The 23,204-nt window shown below is 38.1% G+C and overlaps 1 protein-coding gene across 1 annotated transcript in view; it reads right to left on the bottom strand.

The window, feature by feature from the left end:
• The window catches only part of stt3b (STT3 oligosaccharyltransferase complex catalytic subunit B), a 57,153-nt gene extending 34,562 nt beyond the window's left edge, over positions 1-22,591 (bottom strand). The window contains exons 1-4 of the mRNA XM_065298555.2: positions 22,087-22,591; positions 4,975-5,083; positions 1,940-2,227; positions 581-646 (exon numbers count right to left, since the gene is read on the bottom strand). Coding sequence (XP_065154627.1) covers positions 581-646; positions 1,940-2,227; positions 4,975-5,083; positions 22,087-22,343 — 720 coding nt within the window. The 5' untranslated portion in view covers positions 22,344-22,591. The remainder of the gene's footprint in view (positions 1-580; positions 647-1,939; positions 2,228-4,974; positions 5,084-22,086) is intronic.
• Between the last annotated feature and the right edge of the window lie 613 nt (positions 22,592-23,204).

Below are 23,204 nucleotides of genomic sequence, written 5' to 3'. Positions count from 1 at the left end.
AAAAGTGAAATATACTTGGGCCTTTAAAGCTACATTTTACAAATTGCACATGATGTGTTTGTCCCATGGCAGCTAGCATAGCTTTACTATGCGTTTTTAAAAGGATAGGTGACCTTTGGACTGAGCTGTTGGTTGCAATTCACCACTAAACGCCACTAAAACTCCCTGATTGCACCTTTAAGTAGATTTTATAAATGCGCCTTAAAAAGCAGTACTGGTATTCATCCCGAGACAAAACAATGACACTGATGTATTTTTTGGCACATCAGTGCAACATGCATTGCTTCAGGAATAACATGCACTTCTGATTGCATTTGCACCTACTGGTCCAATGTTATGCAGCATTAAACAACTTCTTCCAACCTTTGAACTACTCATCTTTCAGCTGTGAATTTTTATGACAAATATCTGTGACATTGGGTTGCTTTGCCCCAGCTATATTTTCCCACTATGTCAGTAATTTTCTTTTACCCATATAAATCAGATTTGTGCACATTTCTTATTTAGTCTCTTCTCACTACCGATCCATGCACCAAACGCCACCTGATTCTGAGTAATAAATAACTGAATGAAAACTCACCATGTAAAAGTACGAGAGGCAGCAGCCGATGGTCCAGAAGACTGAGCCAGTTTTCACAGACTTCACCTGTGTGAAAAGGACATGATTATGTTCATTCAGCTAATCCTGATAGGATCACATCAGACAAAACCAGGACCAGAAACACTTAGAGATAAGAACTTGAGCAAGGAAATGTTTTGATTTTGTTTGGGTTGAGCTTAATGCCAAAAGCTTTGCTGTCTCAGCTGACAGCGGGCTCTGGAGGGATGGGTGGACACAATCATAGAGCTAAAACAATGCCTGCTGCCACTGCATCTTTTCCAATTATCTTGTTGTCTGTGATCGGATGGGAGACGTGACTGATGTCTATCATTAGTTACAGAAATGTTTTGGCTTTGTGCTATTGATCACCATAGAAAATAATTCTGACCTGCCCATATAATCAGATTAAACAAACATGTCTTATCGGAAAAGGCACTGAGAGAGATTATCAATGTAGAATATTAAAGGATTAGTCCATTAAAAAAAAAATCCAGATCATTTACTCACCACCTTGTCATCCAAAATATCGATGTCTTTCTTTGTTCAGTCGAGAAGAAATTATGTTTTTTTTTTTTAGGAAAACATTCCAGTATTTTTCTCATTTTAATGAACTTTAATGGACCCCAACACTTAACAGTTTTAATGCAGTTTAAAATTGCAGTTTCAAAGGACTCTAAACGATCCCAAACGAGGCATAAGGGTCTTATCTAGTGAAACGATTGTCATTTTTGGCAAGAAAAATAAAAATATGCACTTTTAAACCACAACTTCTCTTCTTCCTCCGGCTATGTGACGCGCCAGCGCGACCTCACGTAATTGTGTAATGACGTGGAAAGGTCACATGTTACATATATGAAACGCACATTTGCGGACCATTTTAAACAAACTGACATAAAGACATTCATTAGTATCATTCGACATACAACAACGTCGGAACGGTCCTCTTTCTCCACACTTGTAAACACCGGGGCCTATACGTCATCCGTGACCTCTTGACGTATTACTTGAGGTCACGCTGGTGCGTCACAAAAGTTGTGGTTTAAAAGTAAATTTTTTATTTTTCTTACCAAAAATGGCAATTTTTATGCCTCGTTTGGGATCGTTTACAGTCCTTTGAAACTGTAATTTTAAACTCCAATAAAACGGTTAAATGTTGGGGTCCATTAAAATGGGAAAAATCCTGGAATGTTTTCTTCAAAAAACATAATTTCTTCTCGACTGAACAAAGAAAGACTATCTGGATTTTTTTAGATTATCTGAATTTTTTTTAAAGAAAATTGACTAATCCTTTAAATTATCAAAATATACGATACTAAAGGACTGAAGGATACAACTTACCCAGAGGTAGTAGGTGAACTGCAAGGCGAAAATGGCAATACCCTCATTGTCGAACGAGCCGGCAACGGAGCGAGAGATGTAGCCGGGTACGATGGCAATGAAACATGCCGCCAGCAGCCCCGCACCCTGATTCCACAGCTCACGCGTCAACAAAAATGTGGAAATGGAGGTCAGGCCGCTGAAAACGGGAGCCAGGAACACGCAAACATCGCGGATGTGCACCGTCACGTGGAGCAGATTCAGTATGTAGTGAATCAACCCCGCAGTTACCATTAAACCAGGATACACCTGAAATGGACCAAAAGGATAGGTTGGTTATCTGTGAGCGAATACAAAACTGAACCATTTGATTATCGTTCCTGGAGCTTAATTGGTAGAGCATTGTGTTAGCAGCACAAAGGTCATGGGTTTGAATCCCAGGGAACACACATGGTGATAAATGTATATGGATTGAATGCACTGGACATTCCTTTGGATTAATTTGTCTGCCAAATGCATAAATGTTATCGGTTACGGTAAAGACTGGTGGGTGTTTACAGGGATGGTTTGAGTAAATAGTAGAGTAATTTTCATTTTTTGAGTGAACTATTCCTTTATTGATAAGTATAATCTTTTTTTAATTCAGGAAGACCTCTCATACATGTCTATTCTGCAGCCTCTCTGAACCAAATGCAAACACGTGGTAAGTTCTCCCCAGGTTCAGCATCCAGACATCACAGAATAAAAGAGAAAAACCTCCACATTCCCATGGTCTCTTTCTCTCTCTCTTGCAATGATCCGTAGTCTGAGGCCGCACTGGAAACAGATCGGTCTGCTCCGAAGGCCTTATAACGGCTGCTCGAACCGTACACAACAACAGATGCTGTTCCTTGCTTTCTGCAGCCTCCCCACAGCTTCAACACCAGAGCTGTCAGAGTGAAAGCACTCAATGCCAAAACCTAGCCAAACTTTCTCCAGCCTGAAAAGGCAGCTCATTAGCTTAGCATCACTGACTCGCTTGGTGACAGGAAGCGTTACAGGGGGCGGCCCTATTTAGGCACGAAAGACGCGGTTTTGAAGCAGAGCCCTGACTTCCCAGCGCCTAAACTGACTGAAGGCGCTTTCACACATATAGCTTGAACACCATTTCTCTTCAAGAGGTCATGGGTTAACTAGCCCCACTGTCAGGATTTCATATAAACAGCTCTAGCAATTTGCTGAACTGAAACATAGCTGGAAAGCATTGTAAGAGTGTTATGTATGAACAAACTGTTCGGGGATACGAGGTCAGGATGCTAGAAATCTGCTGTCCGTGCATTTGGGCTGTAAAATCCAGGCGAACGTCTCTATATGAGATTAGTTTGATGTCACTTATTGATTTTGATCTTTTTCAGTTGGTTAATATAAATACCAAGGTTATATTTTCAAAGAATGTTCTTTACATTATGTAGAAACAGTAAATCACAAAAAATGACTTTAGCTGGTCATTGCATTATGTGAGACTATATTAGTGTTGGGCAGTAATTCAAAGGTACTCATGTAAATAGGTTTTTCAATAGCTCAGCGGTCTTCATAAAATTGCAGTTTTCTAGCAACAAGCTACTTTTCTATTAAGTTGCAGTGTAGCATGCCAAAATAGGTTATCTGTGTATTAAAATCATGCTGTTGGAGAGCAAGGACTTAAACTCGAACAAGCAACAAACACCATCACAAATGAATATTAATGTAATCAGATTCTCATTGTTATGTGAAGTGGATTTATCATTCGGTTTATTTAACCCTCATAAGCCCCTATTTTCCTGTATACGTTAGAGTTCTGTGGGGGTAAAAATGACCCCAGAAATTAAAAAGAGTGATTACAAAAATATATAAATTTTTAATTATACAAATAATATATATCATTCTTTTGTTTACTTCCCATCTATACATTAATGCCGTGTTATGGGAGATATGAAGTACTTTTGTACCCCATTTACCACTAAATTCCTCAACTACAGCATTGGCTTGCCTGTAAAATATAAATTAGGGATGCACGGATACCACTTTTTTGGAATACGAGTACGAGTACGAGTACTTGCATTTCAGTACTTGCCGATACCGATACCGAGTACTTAATAAAAAACATGATTTAAATTTACAGGTAACAGCTTTAGTCATATAATTTAACAAAAAAACAAGGGACTAGTTTTCCAGTTTGTTGTAAACTCTGCCTCTTTGGACAACACAAGAGGCATTAACCCCTTACACGACGCTCAAACAAAGACATTTCTCAGACCGTGGTATCGATCCCTGGTAATGGGGGGACTTTTAATGAGTACTTTAGAAAATGTGGTATCAAGGCCGATACCCGATACCAGTATCGGTGCATCTCTAATATAAATGTAATTTTTTGTGAAAAATTCATATAAATTATGATCCAAATTTGATTTAAATAGTTTTTAGATATTGATCTAGATGTTGTGTGTTGAATTCAGCAATCAGGTGTTTAGAAAAAAAAAAGAATTACAGTTTAGGAAATAAATCATTTCGACCAGCAGAGGCCCATAGAGACCCATTCATTTCACTGGATGTGGCCAACTGCTCAAATCACTACTTTAGTGATACATTTTTTAATTTATGTATATATAAACATTAGAAAAGGCATTAAAATAAATATTATTTCAAATAGTAGAATTTTTTAGAGTTTTGATTCATTTTAAAATGTCTGTTTTTATAAAATGCCATAGAAATTTGACTGAATGCAAGTTTGTGTGTGCGCATGCACAATGTTTTTTAACTACATAAAAGTGGCTTGGGGGTTGGATTGACCCCAAGGGACTTATAATGGTTAATTATGTTGCTCTTCTGCAATATTTACATTTACTTTTATTCATTTGCAAGAGCTATTATCCAAAGCGACTAACAGTGTGTTCCCCTAATATCGAACCCATGACTTTAGGGGACCTTAGAGTTTGTGTTACGTAATGCTCTACCAATTAAGGAACAAAAAATATGATTTGGGTCTACTTTTTAAGCAAACTAAGATCATGGACATCCTGAAATGAGACGCTACTCACCGTCCCCCCTACTATTCTGCCCAGCGGGTACCAAGCTCTCTCATCAAACCAGTTCAGGAACTCATAAAAGCCATTGGTGGTGAGATGATGAGTCGATCTGTAGTTAAACCTGGAGAGAGAGAGAGAGAGCAAATAAACATGCTGTCATTTCTCAAGGGGAAATCGCTGTGTTTTATTAGAATTGACATGTCAGGATGTGTTACACTGGTAAAGGAGGCACGTCACTGACCGCCAGCGCTCACTGCAGTGTGTCTGAATGAGTGATGATGGGTTCTCTCATCTACATAAACTCAACTGCCTGCCATCATCAGTGCCAAAACTCAGACTATAAAAAGAACATCTGACAAGAACCGCCGAAATGCTTTACATAGTTCTTAAAAAATGTGCATATTACAATAAAAGGACAAACACTTAGAAATCCTTAATTTATCTGCTGTAACAAAGTATAAATGCACAGTAAAATGCTCAATTCTTCCATTCAAGGACGCGTTTTGTTTTATTTAATATTTTGTTTAAACAGAAATCAGAAACACTCAAAGTAATGCCATTTTGGGGTATTTAATGAATAAGAACCATTAATTTAATGCAGGGGAGATTAAAAACAACAACACAATTAATGCAATCTAGCCTAAGCACAACTGCAAACAGTGTAATCCTTTTAATGCCTTTATCAGCTCTTCTGAATCAAAGATCGGCATGCATTCAAATGTACATTTTCTGTTTCACCACTTCAACCTTTATTTGTACTTATTTGTCAAACTGCAAAAAAAACACGTCATATTAATCACGACAGCTGTAACCGTAAACTGAACTATTTATCTGATTAACTTTACGGCTCTAAATCATACAAAAGTATGTGTTGATAAAGCAGAGATAATCAAAAAGATGATTGAATTTCATTTTACACTCTCCTGCTTTCTCAGTATATACTGTGTTTGCTGAAACAGATCATGCATCAGCTCCAGAAAGCGAGTGTGTAAACACAAACACGTGTGCACATATGCCTCCATGTTAAAAAATCAAATAACACCAGATATGAAATCATTTCGCAAACACTCACTTGTGATAAACCAGTTTCTTGTTCAACAACTTTCACTTTAACCAAATAAATAATCAAAGTAAATCCTCTTGCATGACTGCTGCTTATATTAACAACATCTTTTTATCAAATGTTTCTCTAAAGGGCACAAAACACAAAGTATAATTTAATGCATTTGTTTATTAAATGACGCAGCATAGGCCTATTTAAAATGATTCGAAATAAATACATAGTAGGGCGGTGACAATATTTTTACACAAATTCACAGCGGTGGTTATAGAATATGGGAGGGGGGTTGCGTGCCTGTGCATGTGTGCACGTGCACATTGATGCATATAGGTCTCTCATACATATATTTAAAAATAAAAATGTAAACGACGATCAGATAGACCGTTCTTAACAAACCTGCGTGTTTATAAGCGCTAGGGCTGTGACGGTGGCAGTTTTTTTACCAGTTTTATTACCACCGTCCCAGCCCTAATACATAGATTTTAACAGTTATGCCAAACATCACAAGTGAGCAACAAACAATAAATGATGACCAACGACAATTTATCACTGCATTATAAAAGTCATTCAACAAAATCAGTATCCACAACAGATATTAGTCATGGTAGACCACATATTTATTTTAATGCAGTCTAAGATAGACAAGCAGTCTGATATACCACAGTAAAACAAACTGAATGGACTGCAAGCCTATTACTCAAAGTCTTTTTTACATTTGTGTTAAATTAAATAAGGCATCTACCATGATTCCTGTGGATTCCTGATTGCTGCTATAGTTAATGCAAGTAGCTTCTGTCCACTGGGACAGAAACGCATTACTTTTGGGTTTATTTAATCAGATTCGGGATAGATGGAACGTGTCAGAACACAGGCTGCCATTAGATTAATGTCCTCTATTTCATAATAGTCATTTCACTGCAAGATATGTTTACCGTTCAGACGAGGATCTGGCAACCGAGCGTTTGAGTGGGAGGAACAGCAGAACTGTGAATCATGCGTGTTTTAAGAGGCTTTAACATGAACACGCGTACACAGAATATCACGGATACTGGATGCTAGCTGACACCGTAACCTGTTACCTCTGAAACTACTTTTTTGGCCTGCCCTGCTCTCTAGAGAGGCTAAAGATACAAGAAGGTTTACTGGCATGGAAAAACTCCCACATTCTGATACCTGAACCAAGCCATTGATCTGTAACTGCAATGCCCTTTCAGCAAAAAAAATCATTAGGAACACACACAAAGACTTAAGGTTTGGGTTACGCACTACTGACGTTAAATCAAAAGGAGTTTTAATAAAAGTATTGCGTACGCACTGCTGCCCCTTTTGAACAAACATCGGCAATATATACATTCAAAATGTTAGGTAGCCAATGACCCGGGGTGACACCAAACTGTAATCACGGCTCACGAATGTGCAAGACTTTTAAAAAATCATTGACTGGTTATATAGACACCACCAAACAGGGTGGTGTCCTTCCTCCATAGTTTAACCCCTCTGCTCAACCCTCCCACCAGCTCTGAACTTCACACCGGTCTTCATAAAACTCAATTTCACACTGCTTGGACGTACAAAGAGAGCGCTGAAAAGGTCTCATTCGATAGTGCGTAGCAAGCTAACATTTATTAACAGTCATGATAGAGAGTATGGCAGAAATTGGTGTTTAACAAGCAGAAGAAAATATGCAAGACATAAGGGTTGTTAAAACTGTAAAGTTTCTTAGACAAGTCCAGAGTTCAATGTGAAGAGCTAACAGACGCGCATGAATTAAAGCTTAAAATCAATTATTAAGTTATCCGCTTTACTTTAAAGTGCAAATGAGGACTGCATAAAGGCAAGGTCGAGTGAGTTAAAGGAATAGTTCATCCAAAAATGAAAATTCTTTCATCATTAATGTCTTGGTAATAGGCAAACACAAGTGTAGATAGAATAACTACAGCATTAAAATAAATGGCAATCACCAACAATGCCTAAAAGTGTATATAAAAGACACAGCCCCGCAGCATAACAGGTTGTGTTGCCAATAGGGCTGGGTATTATATCAAGTTTTGGTAATATATTGGTATTTTTCCCAGCGGGATGAGACAGATATGAACTTCATTCGTTGCAACAGAAGCTCTACTAGAAATGTACACAGAGGTCAGATGTAAGCTTTCAAACCAGCTCGCATGTTGTTCAGTTGTAGATTTTATTTATTTATTCATTCATTCTTCGCGCCATTCCAGCATCTATAGCTATATTTATGGTAAGAAACGGTTATTTCCATCCACAAGGTGATCCACACAAGTTAATCCATACACAGGTTGGGCAATTGGTATCTCCAATTCGCTCAACTTGCATTTTTTTGGCGTGGGGAGTACTTTGAGTAAACCCACGCTAACACATGTTAAACATGCAAACTCCACACAGAAAGACCACTTGACCTATCTGGCTAAATGGCCACCCAACCGCACTATGCGGCAGGTGTGCTATGCGGTCTCCATTGACATTCACCGTATCTCTACGTATTTGCATACTCTGGTCAGCTTTTTCACATCACCAACAGTCTCTGGTTTGCATTAGTTTCTGTAAACCCAAATTACTTAGCCACTAGTGTACAACTTAGTGTACAACTAATAGGCTAAAATTTCAAGACAGAAAATCTTCAATGGATTAGGTTGGTGTATCAAATGATTTATCAATTTAGAGCGAGGAGTCAGACTGCTCTTCATAATATATTTGTTGGCTGACATTATCCTTGTATCACCTTCATCAATTTAATCTGAACGTAGAAATGAAAAGTAAGTATGGCTCAAACGATGAGACGATATAAAACCAAGAGGAAACATATGACAAGGAGGACGACGAGAGAAAAGCTTAAGCAATTTTAAACATAACTCAACATTAGTTTACGTTATTCAGAAGAGGGCAGCCAGTACAACTGTCACCGATGTGAACACAACAGTATTCATCTTCGATCAGATGACTGTGCCGTTTCCAGTCGGACCGTTAAAGATCACGACATGCATCTCCTGGAAATCCTACACTTAAGCAACTTGAGTTAACAAGTCTTTTAAACTTTCTTAACTAGTGAGGAGTTTGTATAAATAAAAAGTTTAATGGGTTTAAGTTCTTATAACTTTATTTTTATAAAAAATATATATTTTTAAAGAATTTTTACAGTTTATGTAATTTAACCAATCAGAGGACAACTTTGAATTTGCTGAAGTGTTCCCAGATAAGTTTATTCCATAAGCATCACTGTGCGTTCACACCAGACGCGGAAGAGGCAGCGAGTGCAAGTGAATTACATGTTAAGTCACTGCAAAGATGGGCGCGGCGCGGATGGCACGTTCCGAGCGAATTGAGTGTTGCCGCGTGATCCGTTGAAAAATCTGAACTTTGGTGGATTTACGTTAATTTACAATTAGGAGCTTGCTCTAGCAGTGACATACACTGGATTACGTACTACAGGAAGCGAAAAAACAAAACAATGGAGGACAATCATCATCGCTACACGAGACATCTTCGTATTTTTACAGGGATTAAAAGGATCTTGTTTGAAAGAACGTGTGTGAGGAGGTCGAACAATCTGGTAAGGTTATTCAATTAAGCTATATAAGCCCCTCCCATGACGCAAATTTATGTGTGAATGTCTTGAATGACTAGAATTTCACGTTGAGTAAACTCAAAATGCACACAAATAGCATGTTTTTGCCACCTCTTCCGCGTCTGGTGTGAACGCACAGTCGGACATTTAGCCAAAGGTCCAAGGGCGTGACGTCTGAGGCTGAGATATGTAAATAAATAAAACCAACCAGTCTAATGCCAAATTTGCTTTGTAGGTGACCACAGGATACCTAACCTTAATCCTTATTTCCACAAAGACCTCTCTGCCTCATCACAATGGCAAGGATCAAGTTCAAAGGCACAGAAGGCTTGCGCCAACTTCTATACCTGCACTTCCACGGATAAGACAAAGGCACAAAAAGACCAACTACAAGTACCAACGAAGAGAAGATGTCCTCCAGCGTCCTTCAAAGAGCCGGCGTGTACCACGCATCAAAGCCGACCCTCAAAGACCTGGTCTCAAAGCTAGAGGTGCTTCACGAATTCATGAATCCTTCTGTGATGACTGGAGGTTACTGCCAAGTTGGAGGTTTTGTCTGGACTTCTAAAGAGTGATGGGGTTTAAGCCAAGTTTGCTCTATACCTGCTCTATTAAAAATGAGTCCAAGCAAGCCTGACGGAGGCATAGCGACTCAGCAGAAAGAGGTCTGATAACTGAATAATACATGGAGGAGTTATAGTTTATGAAATCTGCTGTATCTGTGTGCATTAAATACATCAGAATAAAGCCGAGGACTGGTGCTTCAGAATACATATCCCTCTGAGCGACTAGAATTGCAACTCAGGAGGTCCACTAACTTTTAAGCAAAAAATCTTAAAGATGAGAATCTTCAAAGCACATTTTTAATACATCTACCCAACGTGGCCTTTCATCCACAGCCCCTTAAACCTACTGGTTTCAAATAAGGAGCTATTAATATAGGGTCCTGGAAGGTGAAGATGCTTTATTGTATAGTTTTCAAAACAGCAACTCAATTCTGGCTAGACTGATGCAACAAATAAAGTTGGTACCATTATATTTGCTCTCAGCCATCTACTCTAGAAACGTCCAACAGGGACATTCAGTTGCTATTCTTGTTGGGCTGCTCAGCTAACTTTAGCAGCATTGTTTTCTGTCCAACGGAAATCATATAATATCATTCATATATAGCAGTTCATGAATGGCAATTCATTTGATTTATTATACATCTAAATAACTTCTGATTTATAACATGGTGAATGTGATGCAATGTTGAGAACTGTGTTGGTGGACAAACTATCCACCCACATATCCAACCCAAAAATAAACACAGCGAGTCACTTTTGAGATTAAAGGCAGACAACAGATCATTCAGCTGAAGGAAGCCAGTTTGTTCCCTAGATCACATAGCTAAGGGGCAATAGTTGCTTTATAAGCTAGTGGTGCCTAAACACCTCCAAGCAATTTCATGAAACTATTAAAAGGCACAATACATGAGATGAAAAGTTATCCGTGAGATTGAGCTATTAAGTAGTCTACTTAGACTTCTTTCAGTGTTCAAAATTGTATTATTAACGCCATTCCAGCAACTATGGCTATAGTCATGGTGAAAACAGGTTAATCTATACCAAAGTTTATCCATACAAGGTAATCTATACACATGTTGGTAAAGGGCCATTTGACATCTCCAATTCACCTAACCTGCATGTTTTTTTGTACTGTGGGAGGAAACCGGATTACCCGGAGTAATCCCGGGGGTCAAGCCGTAGACCTAGGGCTGCACGATTAATCGTTTTTAAACCGAAATCGCGATGTGAATGGATGCGATTTTTGAATCGCAAGAGATGCGATTATTTCGATTCAAAACTATCAAATATAACAATCATCTAGTACGCAGTTTTTGACAGTTCGCTTCATGCGCATTTTAAATTTGATGCAGTTTAAACCAATAGAGTGCATTAACACTGAGGTGCTGACTACACGTCAGATAACACCATTAGGAAAACATGAGCGAGCAGCAGTTCAACTCCTCAACAAAGTGTACGGCCATATGATTTCCGCGATGCGGAAAACATGGACAGAATCGCGAAATGCATACAAATGGAATTAACTGCACAACGCGGAATGTCATGAAGTTGTCAGATTTTGGATTCAGTCATTTTTAAAACCCATTATAACTCATTAACCGGCAAATGAAAGGACAGAAATGCGCGAGAACATTTCCCTTTTGTGTAATGTTGGACTTAAAGAAAGGTTTATATACGTCCGTTTCTCGTCATGCATCGCAAACAATGACAGGCGCCTCATCAGACTATAAGGAGCTTTCATTAAAGCCCAGAACACAGCAGACGAAAGAGGTACATTATACTTTCTTGCACGCGCACATCTGCACCGCTTTGAATATTTACAGGCACTAGGGTTCATGAAGCGCGCACACAGAGAGCAGTCAGCACACGCGTGATCACTAAACTTAAGTTTTCTTTCTCGTCTAAGTGGACATAAACAGCTGGATGTTTATCAGTATATTGAAGCAGAGCAGTTTTAAAGCTGTCTTGTGTCTTAAAGTGACAGTAACCTGGTGCTTTCTGTGTCAGAAATGTTTATTACACACCAAAAATTAAAATCACTCCTTACTCTTAACTGAACAAGCTTCTGCAGCTCCACATTTAAAATCATACAGTGAGGACTGTGCAGTGTTTTATTTGTATTTTTTGCTTATGTTAAATCATAGATTCTAATAACTAATATATTTACATTTATTACAGATGCCTGAAAAGTAAAACAAGATGAGTATAGTCTTATGATTAAAAGAAAAAACTAAACATTTGCTTGTCAGAAGCATTGTTTTAGTGACAGCCAAAATACATTGGCCTATATTGGTGGTGGTTGAGGAGATTCCCCCGTTCATATGTAAAGCGCTTTGAGCACTGGAAAAGCGCTATATAAATGTAACTAATTAAATTAATTATATGTTATTTTAAATAAAACTTTCAATACATTTTTGTTAAAGTGTATTTTAATGTTCTTAGATAAAAAAAAGTTTGTCTGCAAAAGAGCAAAGTCCTGCAGAGAACTTGGTACAATGTTTAAGAGGTTTTAAATAAACAGTAGCACAGCATCTTTCTTTGGTGCTATTAAAACCATCACAACAAACATGGATGTAGCTCTTTTATTATATACTAATGAATCGCACTTTAAATCGCAAATCGCAATTTTGATAAGAAAAATCGCAATTAGATTTTTTCTCTGAATCGTGCAGCCCTACGTAGACCTTCTTGCTGTGAGTCAATATGGCTGCCCACTAAACCACAGTCCCAACCACCAAGTGCAGGGCTCAACATAAAGGACTGCCCGGTGGCCCGGGGCAACCGTGAGAGATGTTCGGGCCAGTGCTTTAACATACATTTTCATCAATGTATATTATTTAACATCTTGGAAGCAGATATTTACTTGAGTAAAACACGACGAAAGAAACAATGCGATATTTTGCACAATTTGCTGTCAGTTTACAGGTAAAGCAGAAAAGTTGGGAGCCTTTTTTCATTGGAACGTGTCTGTTATATGTAAACAATTATATTTGGCTTTTGAATTATAATTTTTTAATGTGTGACACTGACTTTTTAATTGGGGCCCGACTGGGTCAGTATAAAAATGATTTGCGTTGAGCCCTGAAGTACAAAATATAAAAAAACATTGATGCATTCAACGGCCAAAAACAAAACACCTGCAAGTAAGGGCATAAATGTGACCCTACCTCTGAAAACCAAATTTAAAAATTTAAAATCCATTTTTATTGATTTCTACATAAAATCATCCTGCATAATGTAAAGAACATTCTAAGAAAATATAACCTTGATATCTTAAATATTGATTGAGTAAGGACATCAATGACTTAAAAAATCTAATTAAATAATTATTAGGAAAACAACCAATCGGCATGCAGAACCAACAGGTGGACCAACTCTAAATTTAAGATCAAAATATCTATAGCATCAAAGGGTACAATTAGCGGCACTATATCTATAAAAGGCCACAACAAATACGGGCAAAAGAAGATTTTATAACCCAACTGGGTTAGACCAACAGATCAGTCAGCTGTGACGGATTCACTGACTGTCCTTTTTAAGAGAGAAATTGGGGCTTCAGAAACTCATGAAATGCCTGACCGGATTTAAGAAACCCTATTCATGCACCAAGCGTGTCTGGTCAAAGCAATCAGTTTGAACGATTTAAGCATTGATCAAGCCCGTATAGAAAAACCTTTAATCTTTTTAAATCGCAAAAGGGGAAGGCACATAAAGCAAATGCCAAACTTACATCTCACTTCCTGTGTGTTAATTTCCTAGAGATTAAATCCTACATAAAAGAGCTTATTAACCTTGAGGGACAATCCGGAAGGTTTTCCGAATGAGGACAAGGAGTTTGTCCCGCCTGACACAAGCACATCAAAGAGACGCTCTTGGAATAACTTTGAGGGCCCGTAATTGGCAAGAGAAAAGCGTGTGCCGTGAATGCAAAGCAGCTGAACAAACTGAGCACATCCTAATTAAACGCATTTCATTTTAGCACACAAAGACGCCCGCAACTCATTGTGTACCACGTACAGAACAAACAATTTTATCAAAGTGCAGGCGAAAGCCCACAGCGATTAATTTTTAGCATAACTGTTTGAGGAAAGATTAGAAAACTTTCCATTGTAATAATAAGATGATCATAGCTACTTTATATTGTTGATTATAAAGAACTAGACACGCAGACTGATATGCATGTCCCGATTTGCTTGAAATGTCCCTTTGAAAACTGCTTATGGTGCACAAATCCCAAGGCTTAGTTGCTTGTATATACAATGATATTGTCATGTTAGTTGGCAATGAGTTACGATCATGCTGACTGACAAAAACGTACCAAGGTCATGATTACATCTGGAAATAACATCTGTCTTGGGTGCCCCTGATGTAAACACTATTTTTGATGGGAGTGCCAAAGATGGATGTTAACACCTGGCGAATACAACCCAATGCTTCTGTACTGGTCTCGATTATTACTGCGCATATCAATATCAATATACATACACACACACACACACACACACACACACACACACACACACACACACACACACGAACCATGTATGTACACACATATATGTATATTACTACTGTTTGAGGTGGGAGATATACCAATACTGAAACATAATGTGTATCTTGTTGTGTCCTTTGGTTCTTGAAAGGTGCTGCTATAAAAATAAAACATTGTTATTATTATGAAATGAATGCCCATAGCAATCATTGTACATTCGGAGAAAAATGAGAAAGAGCTTAACATTTCTCATGTGCGTCTAAACAAAAAGACATAAATAAATGCAAATTGTGAAAATCAGCAGTTTGGCTAATGGCATTGCATATTTTATTTGAGTAAAACCTGTGTGAAGTCGTTTAGGTAATGAACTTAAGACTCATTTTAATATGCACAAAGCTATTCTTACATGCACATAGCGACATGAATTGAAATGCTTTCTTAAAGAAAAAGTCTACATGTTCACCCTATTTCTAAAACCTTGTCTTTAAATGTTACTTACTAGGACTGGGTATCGATTCAAATGTTCCAGATCGATTCGATTTCGATTTACAAGCTATCAAATCGATTCGATTCTGATTCTCGATTAAATTTTCGATTCCGGTTCTCAGGTAGGTTTTTATACTCGATTCTCGATTCAACTCAATGAATATAGATTTAATACACATACTATATTAATAAAAAAGAACAATGAACAGCAGTTTACAAGTGGGTAATTAATAAAAAGAACGTCTTGCTTGCGAAATCTAAAATGCTTCCATTCCTCCGGACAATGTTTGCGGAAATATGAAAAAAATCGATTCTGCTCTTTGAGAATCGATTTTTAATCAACCACGTTTTAAAAAACGATTAATCGAAAAATCTATTTTTATGCCCAGCCCTACCTATAACCATTTCAATTGTAATACCTTAAACAGAAAACCACAATTTTTTGAATAAAGAATATACATTTTATTAAAGGTGCTGCGTGTGAATTGCAACCAACGGCTCAGTACAACGCTCACCCTCCCTTTTGAAATGCATAGAGAAGCTATGGTTGCAAAAACTCGACAAACATGTCATCATCTAAGTCAACCTAGTGATGTAACACACTATAGAACAGTCTGTCCGTCTAGGGCAATTGTAGAAACATGGTGGTGCGAAATGGCGACTTTCATGTAAGGGGACTGGCGGTGTATGTTCATAAAAACGTCTCATTCTAATGTAATAAAAACAATACAGTTCATTTCCTAAGGCCTATAGACCACTGATAATATAGTTATGTATAATATATTGAATTTCTGTCAAGAGATCCTTCTAAAAGTTACACAATGCAGCTTTAATACAGATTTTTATAAAGCTGGACTTAAATTTAACAAACAGCACATAATAAAAACACTAACACATTAATATTTGTTTGATCAATCTGTGTTACCTAAATCTGCACAACTTGTATATATATATGATTTGCAGTGAAACCATAAAAAATTAGGGACTTTTTGAATCAGTTTAAAAGGACGTATATACGGACGCATATTCAACAAGAAAATATGGACCGTTTCATCGGGCGCATGTGCGTTGTCGCAGTTACACGTCTGGTCGAAACTTTACTTCCGGTTTCTATTTGTTTAATGGTCTGACTATTGGCTAAAATGAACTAATGGAACAAATACCTCGTCAAAAAAAATCACAAATGTTTTGGTTTCCTAAAGTCAGTGCGAGACGGCGATCATGAATCACCACTATGTGAAAGGAGGTTTTGCAGCCAGTTTGTAGTTAATATTGTATAAATTATAGTACACATTTTAAACAGCAACGTTAGCTCAGTTTAGTTTTTTATACACTTAAGCTATGAAATAAGAACTAAGGTAATCTACTTGTTGTTTATTTAGCTTGTTATCAAAAATAAACTACTCTAAAAAAGACTTTGTTGTTATTGATTCATAGTAGAGTTTACCGGAAGTTAAGTGTGTTCCACGAAAGCTGTTTGTTTATGTTGTTACTGCTCAAACCGTCTATAATGCCACAATCAACCTATATGAGTGAAAGACCACTGTTGCTGTACAACACTAGTTTTCAACCACCCATGACTTTGCATTGCATTTAAACAATGCCCTGAGAAGGTTATGCTAAGCCCGGTAATAAGAAGACCTGTGCTTGGCCTCTCCTCCTTATTGAGATTAATTACTATGGTGACTTGTACTCGAGACCAGCCGCAGGTACAGGTCTCTGAAACATTATAATTCTCCTCATATCATCCAATATTAGCCCAATCTTGTTCTCAGAGAGAACGAAGCACAGCAGAAAATAAGTGGCACTCCACATCAGAATGCCCGTCGCAGACAATACAACACCGGTCACAGAGATACAAGATGAAACCTAAATTAACACAAGGGTGGATGGATAACACCGAATGGATAGAGAAAGACGCGAGAGGAAGATAAGAATGGGATTTGGGAACAACAGAAATGTTAGATTTGCATTGCTGCACCTTATTTTCGTGTGCGATCAGAATATAGAGGGCACTGTTATTTGTTTTGAAGTTGAAATAAGCACACAAGCCAAAGGGAGAGAGAGAATGCACTAAAGATGTGAAGAGTAGAAAAACAGAACAGGAAACACTGCACTCTACATACAAAAAAAATAAAAAATGAAAAAGGACAGAGCCAGCTCGGGGCAGTGTGCCGTTTCTAAATGAGAAACCAAAGAATCGGTGTGTGTTGCTCTGAAATTATCCAGACATGAAACAATTACGTTCAAATCGATAAAACCCCTGGCTTAAAATGTACAATGTGATTCGAACAGCTTGCATTGGAAAGTGAAGGGCTCTCAGACTTATTGCAATCTCTGTGTGTGGAAAAGGCTCTGGAAAAATGTATAGACTGAATCCACTTCAAGTCGCTTTGGATACAGGGTTCCCACACATTGGCTGAATTCAAATTCAAGGAACTTTCAATGACTTTCCAGGTCCAATAACCTCAAACTCAAGGACTTAATGTGGGGACACATTTCAATTTTTGTGCTGCATATGGATGTTAAGCCTACTAGCACCATGCATTATTGTTAGAAAAAGTAGACTTTCATAATATCAAAACTTTAATTTTTTTCTGGACTCAATGCTAAATACATGTCTGACTGTTGGAACGAAAAAAAAAAAAAAACCTAGAAAATTGCATTCATGGTGATTTTATTTCCATTACACAATTGCTTACAATGACGCTGATGCAGGGCTCCCCTGTTTCAAGATTGCAGCTCTATTTAACACATTCGTTCCAATGAATTGCCGTAGCCAAGGCAAGATCTAAGCCGTTTCTCAAAACCAAGTACGCCGAACTCGGACTTGTGTCCTTCGTAGTTCGAACTTGCAAGTTCAGACTCGGAAGAACGAACCCCTGACGCAAAATGCATTCTGGGAAACTTCGCTGTCATAAGTCCACCTCTGATGCATCCTCGATAAAATGGGCGGATCAAGAACACATCCGGGGATTTTATGTGAACTTGGGCTTGATGCGAACTTTGAATTGGAACAGTACTTGGGCCGCGACTGATGACGTTTCACAAGTCCACAAGAACACAAGTACAGACAAGAACGCATATTGAGAAACGGCTCTAGTGTACATATCTATGGAGAAAAGGCGCATCTGCACGATAAATCGTCACAGCCCTGCTCTTGAAAGCCTGTAGTACGAATGAAGGCAATATAAAGAGACTTTCACAATAAACAAACCCCAGTCAACTCCATCCATCATGACAACAAACTGATGATTGAGATAGGAAATAAAAGCTTAAGCATTAGAAAACAAACTGTAATTGTACAAACCAAACCATAAGCCCTCACACCCTCGGTTTGGACTCAACATGGCGGCGGACTGAATAAGGCGTATGGTGTACTACTAGACAGTCTTTATTATTTGGGGAGGAGACTTAAAGGTTTTTTTTACTGGCCAAAAATCTAATTTGCATACAGATGCAAATAAGCCAACAGTATTTTTGGTCAACCTTTTGGAGTCAACTAACATGCAGATCTCAAAGCCAAAGCACTTAAACTTGAAATGCATTCAAAGCTCCCATCCAGTCATTTCCATGTCAATGTTTATCACATTAGCACAACACAAATCTTCTAAGGTTAAAGTTCTGCATGTAAACTGCACAAAAACACACTTTTGCATGCTGAATCACCAGTGAGTGTCAAGGGCTCGGATCCAAAACCAAGCACAATCTGTGATCAGGAAAGCAACTCACAGAGAAAACTGCGAGACAACCTCTCCAAAAGGACTTGAGCGCTCGCATCCAGTTAAAAGCTTCTCAACATTCGTATGACTAACAGAGTTGGAAAAATCTATCTTAGCCAATGAATGTCTGACTGGAAAAAAGAAAAACTCATCCTGCTAGATTACTGAAAAAGCACACAAGTGGAATACAGGACCATGTGTGCATTCAAACAAAAGCAAACGCATACTCAAATTCGAATTACATACTCAAATTTAATCAGTAGGTGAATTCAGAGATTGTTTTAATGGTTTCCAACCTTAGAAAAAGGTTACTGAGATTACATAATCAGAACGATGATGCAACAGGCTTAAAGCTGTCTTTCATACACAGCCTGACAAGACAAAGCTTACGCACATCTTTTTGCAAATTTAAACAGCGATCTTTCTGAATCTGTTGACATCACATTAATATAAAAGCAAGACGTGAATTCATTAACATATTCAAATGAACTTGCCAAGGATGTAGGTGCAACACGAGGAACTGTCAAAGCAATATCACGCCAAATAAATTACCGTGCCATTTCAGGACATGCACGCAGCATGTACGGATGACCTGAATGAAAATGGGCTAATGACATGGGCATGATCGGAAAAGCCATTATACATAAATGGTTTAGAAAACCATTTCAAGGAAACTCCAAAAGCCATTAGCAGATAATAAAGGTTCATTTGGTAATTAGTGGTGCTTTCAAATAACAAGCATCACTATTGTTGCATGCTTGGTGTTAAGGCTGTTCAAATTCTTAACCTTAAGTATTACGTATTGGCACCATTAATCATGCAGATTGTTAGGGAGCAATTTGTTATTACTATAAACACTATTGGCTTTATGGTTTCCAATAATCATAAAAAAAATTTTTTTTTCATTTGTGCAATAAAGAAAGATCTACACTAAGGAGCCATTTCCAAACACATAAATTGTCTTATTTGACTAGTAAGCTAGCTTTAACAAGACCCTAGCTACTATAAAACAACATACTAAAAATCACTCAGAGAGCATCTTCGCCTGCATAGCAACACATCGTAGCACAGCATCAAATTTTGCACCACTCACATCTACAATTGTAAATTATATTTTTAACATGTACTATTGCAAGTAGCTGTGGTTATAATTAGTTATATTCGATAAAGGTAATGCGTAATGTCAGCAGAGGTAATGGCATTGCAACTAGTCTGAGGGGAGAAGCAGGAAATAGATAATAATTACTAGGAACTATAACGAATGGGGGAAGTGTTTTGTGGGTTTTGCTTACTGATATAAACTGGTTATCTGATAACTGACTACATGTGTGCTTAAGAAGAAAAACATGAGACTAGATTATTTGATTTAAAACTTGTTTTTTTTTTCAGTGTAATACTAAAAAATGTACTGCACATGCATACATATAACACACTACCGTACAAAAGTTTAGGGTCATTAAAATGTTTCTAATCTGGACCACCTGGACCAAGTAAAAAATCAAAAAGCAGCCAGTAAAAGCCCAGTATAGATGGAAAAGCTTTCAATACTTATTGAAAAGCATTTTAGGGCGGGACCTCAAAAAGCTGTTTGATAAAATGCCAAGTGTACATTTTGAATTAGGCAAACTACAGAGATTTATTTTGATTTGATTTATATTGGATGTTTTTAGCCACAACATAATTCCCATAATTGCATAATTGATCTTCAATCAAATTACATTATCATTTTATAAACACTTCACCAAAATTACAAAGAAAAAAACACTGCCAATTCACATGTTTTGCACGTACAAAAGTGTCCAAAAGTGATGTCTGTATGGCATAATTGTAAAATTATTGCTTTTAATTACCATTCAGATTAGACTTATTTATGCAACCTTATTTTTTTTGCTTGTGGGAGGAAACCGGAGTATCAGGTTAGATTAAACCACCAAGATATGAGGAGTATGCTACAAACTGGAGACAACAAACTTACTTGACAGAGGTATTTATTTGAAAAAAATAATTTGACAAAAGGGCAAACTACTCCCTATCAGAAAATGTGTGTATTGCATAAACACTCAAATCAAAGGAAGTTAAGCATGCGCTGTCATTTTGTTGATCCTCTCATTTTTTACTACAAGAGTCATTCTCTTTACCCATATGTTGTGCTTAATTTTTGCAAAGCCCTTAAATATTCCCAAAGCTGGGCTTGAACCACCAGTAAAACTACACAACATGCATATACAATTTGTAATAATATATTTGAACAAAGGGAGAAGACGTCAATTTGGGGCATTATTTTGGAAACTACTGCAGGCTTACATGCATTATGCTTTATAATGCATCTGTCTGCCAGACTCACGTGACAGCAAATATTTTAATTCAAATAAAAACAGACACTACAAAACGCACATAAATCCTTCCAGCCTCATGTAACAATACCACATTGCGACTTGGGTTTGCGACCTACGTTTCAAAGTGTTCACTAGTTCAATAACACATCATTTCAATCAGATAATCTCTTCCTTTCTTTTAGCTGAGGGAATTGAGACAACTGGAGGAAACGAATGCTTTCGAAGGATTTTTGCATGTTGCACAATAACTTGATCAAACCTATCATTTCTAAATATATTTAATATTTCATTGACAAAACATACAAACAGCTTAAGCAGAAGTTACAAACGCCAGTTTGACAGCTCGTGACAGGATCAACCCCATCATTCTATCAAGCAGAAGTTAAATGAAATTCGCGCCAATATTTTGAATACTCGTGCAAAGTCATACGTGAAATTTGGCATTCGTCATAAAATATACCATACAAACATTTAAATTAATTGAATTATGTCAAGCGTTGCATGATGCTATGCTTAAATGGTACACGGAAGTAAATCTACACTTGTGCTAAAATGTGCGTGTTCATGTTTTCCATTCATTTAAAATGTCTCTCTCATTCCACTTCAGTGCATAACTAAAAGAATGACGGCAACTGCCATGCGGTTGTGTGTCAAAATTGTCAAGCAAGGACGAGACACAACGCTTCCTAACAAAAACAATTGCATTGAGATGAATGAAAGATCGCTGCAACCTTTGTGCACCATCCCGACTGCTGACACATTCGCGAGCGCTCATAAAAATCAGGGATTAACTTACTGCGAATTTACTCTCACAATGCATCATATTACACATCCAGAATTCGGTTTAACCACCAACCCACCCGCTTTACTTACCAGGGGTCAAACTCGTGGATGATACTCTCGAAACGGATAACTGCGAAAAGTCGAGAGCTGAATCCTGCCAACCAGGCCAGAAACAGAATGGTGAACGACAGCAACGACTGCCATCCCGCCGGTTGCGTCAGTCCACCGGACAGGCCTCCCCCGCTACATCCAGCCGGGGAGTTAGGTCGCCCGTTGCCAGAGACCGAACTCCCGGCGTTGGAGCTCGCTTTGTGCTTACAATCGGAGGCGGTGTGGTGTTCCGCCATGTTCTGAGCGAGCCGTGCTGGAGGATCTGGTTAGGAGAGCACTTCCCACCGCCACGCGCCCCTCTGTCCACCAACCCACTCCCTCCTTGGCGCCAATATTTCAGCGACTTTGCTCCAACTGCAGATATTTGTTTGATTTATAATTACGACTCGTATTTATTTTAATTAGATATTGCGTATGAGAGTGGCATGCTAACCGGCTTGTACCACTCAGCACACGAGATCCACGAGTGGGGGGGAGACAGGGCGGATCTGCGCGATACAGCAGGAAGAATCTTCAGCCTCTCACAGCGAGACAGGTAGAACAAGGCGGGTCACTCGCAGGGTAAATTCAGCCAATTAGCGTCAAGTGAACGACTGACAGAAGTTATAATCGGCCAATGAAATCGCCCGCTCCCTTGATCATTGACAAACGCAAGGCGCGTTCAACCTCAAACGGCGTCGCGCAGACCAATATGCATATGATATAAGAGTATCGCGAGAGCGATTCAAATACTAAGTTTTTAAATAGATCTCGCGGTACTTTGTTGTCAAAAACTGATCAGTGTACACAGAGCTAAATGCAGTCAAACACGCCACTCAACGCAAAACGCTCACAGCATATTAGCCAATCATTGCCCAGATTTCTCATAACGGACACTCTTTTGAGCCAATTACCATGCAGGGACATTGTCGCCTTGTAGCGCGGTGGACCAATAAAACAAATTAGTTTTGCAACAACGCAACGGTATGTTATGCGGATGTCAAGCGATTGATTTGACATCACTGTATAAAGTAAACTAAATTAAAGATAATTATTTGGGAGAAAATTGTCGACGCACCAATTTTTTTCATTTTGGTTGCTCGTCTGTTTATTATCTA

This window comes from Paramisgurnus dabryanus, chromosome 13 (assembly GCF_030506205.2).
Source record: "Paramisgurnus dabryanus chromosome 13, PD_genome_1.1, whole genome shotgun sequence".
Lineage (NCBI taxonomy): Eukaryota > Metazoa > Chordata > Actinopteri > Cypriniformes > Cobitidae > Paramisgurnus > Paramisgurnus dabryanus.
This window is presented reverse-complemented; position numbering and strand designations above follow the sequence as displayed.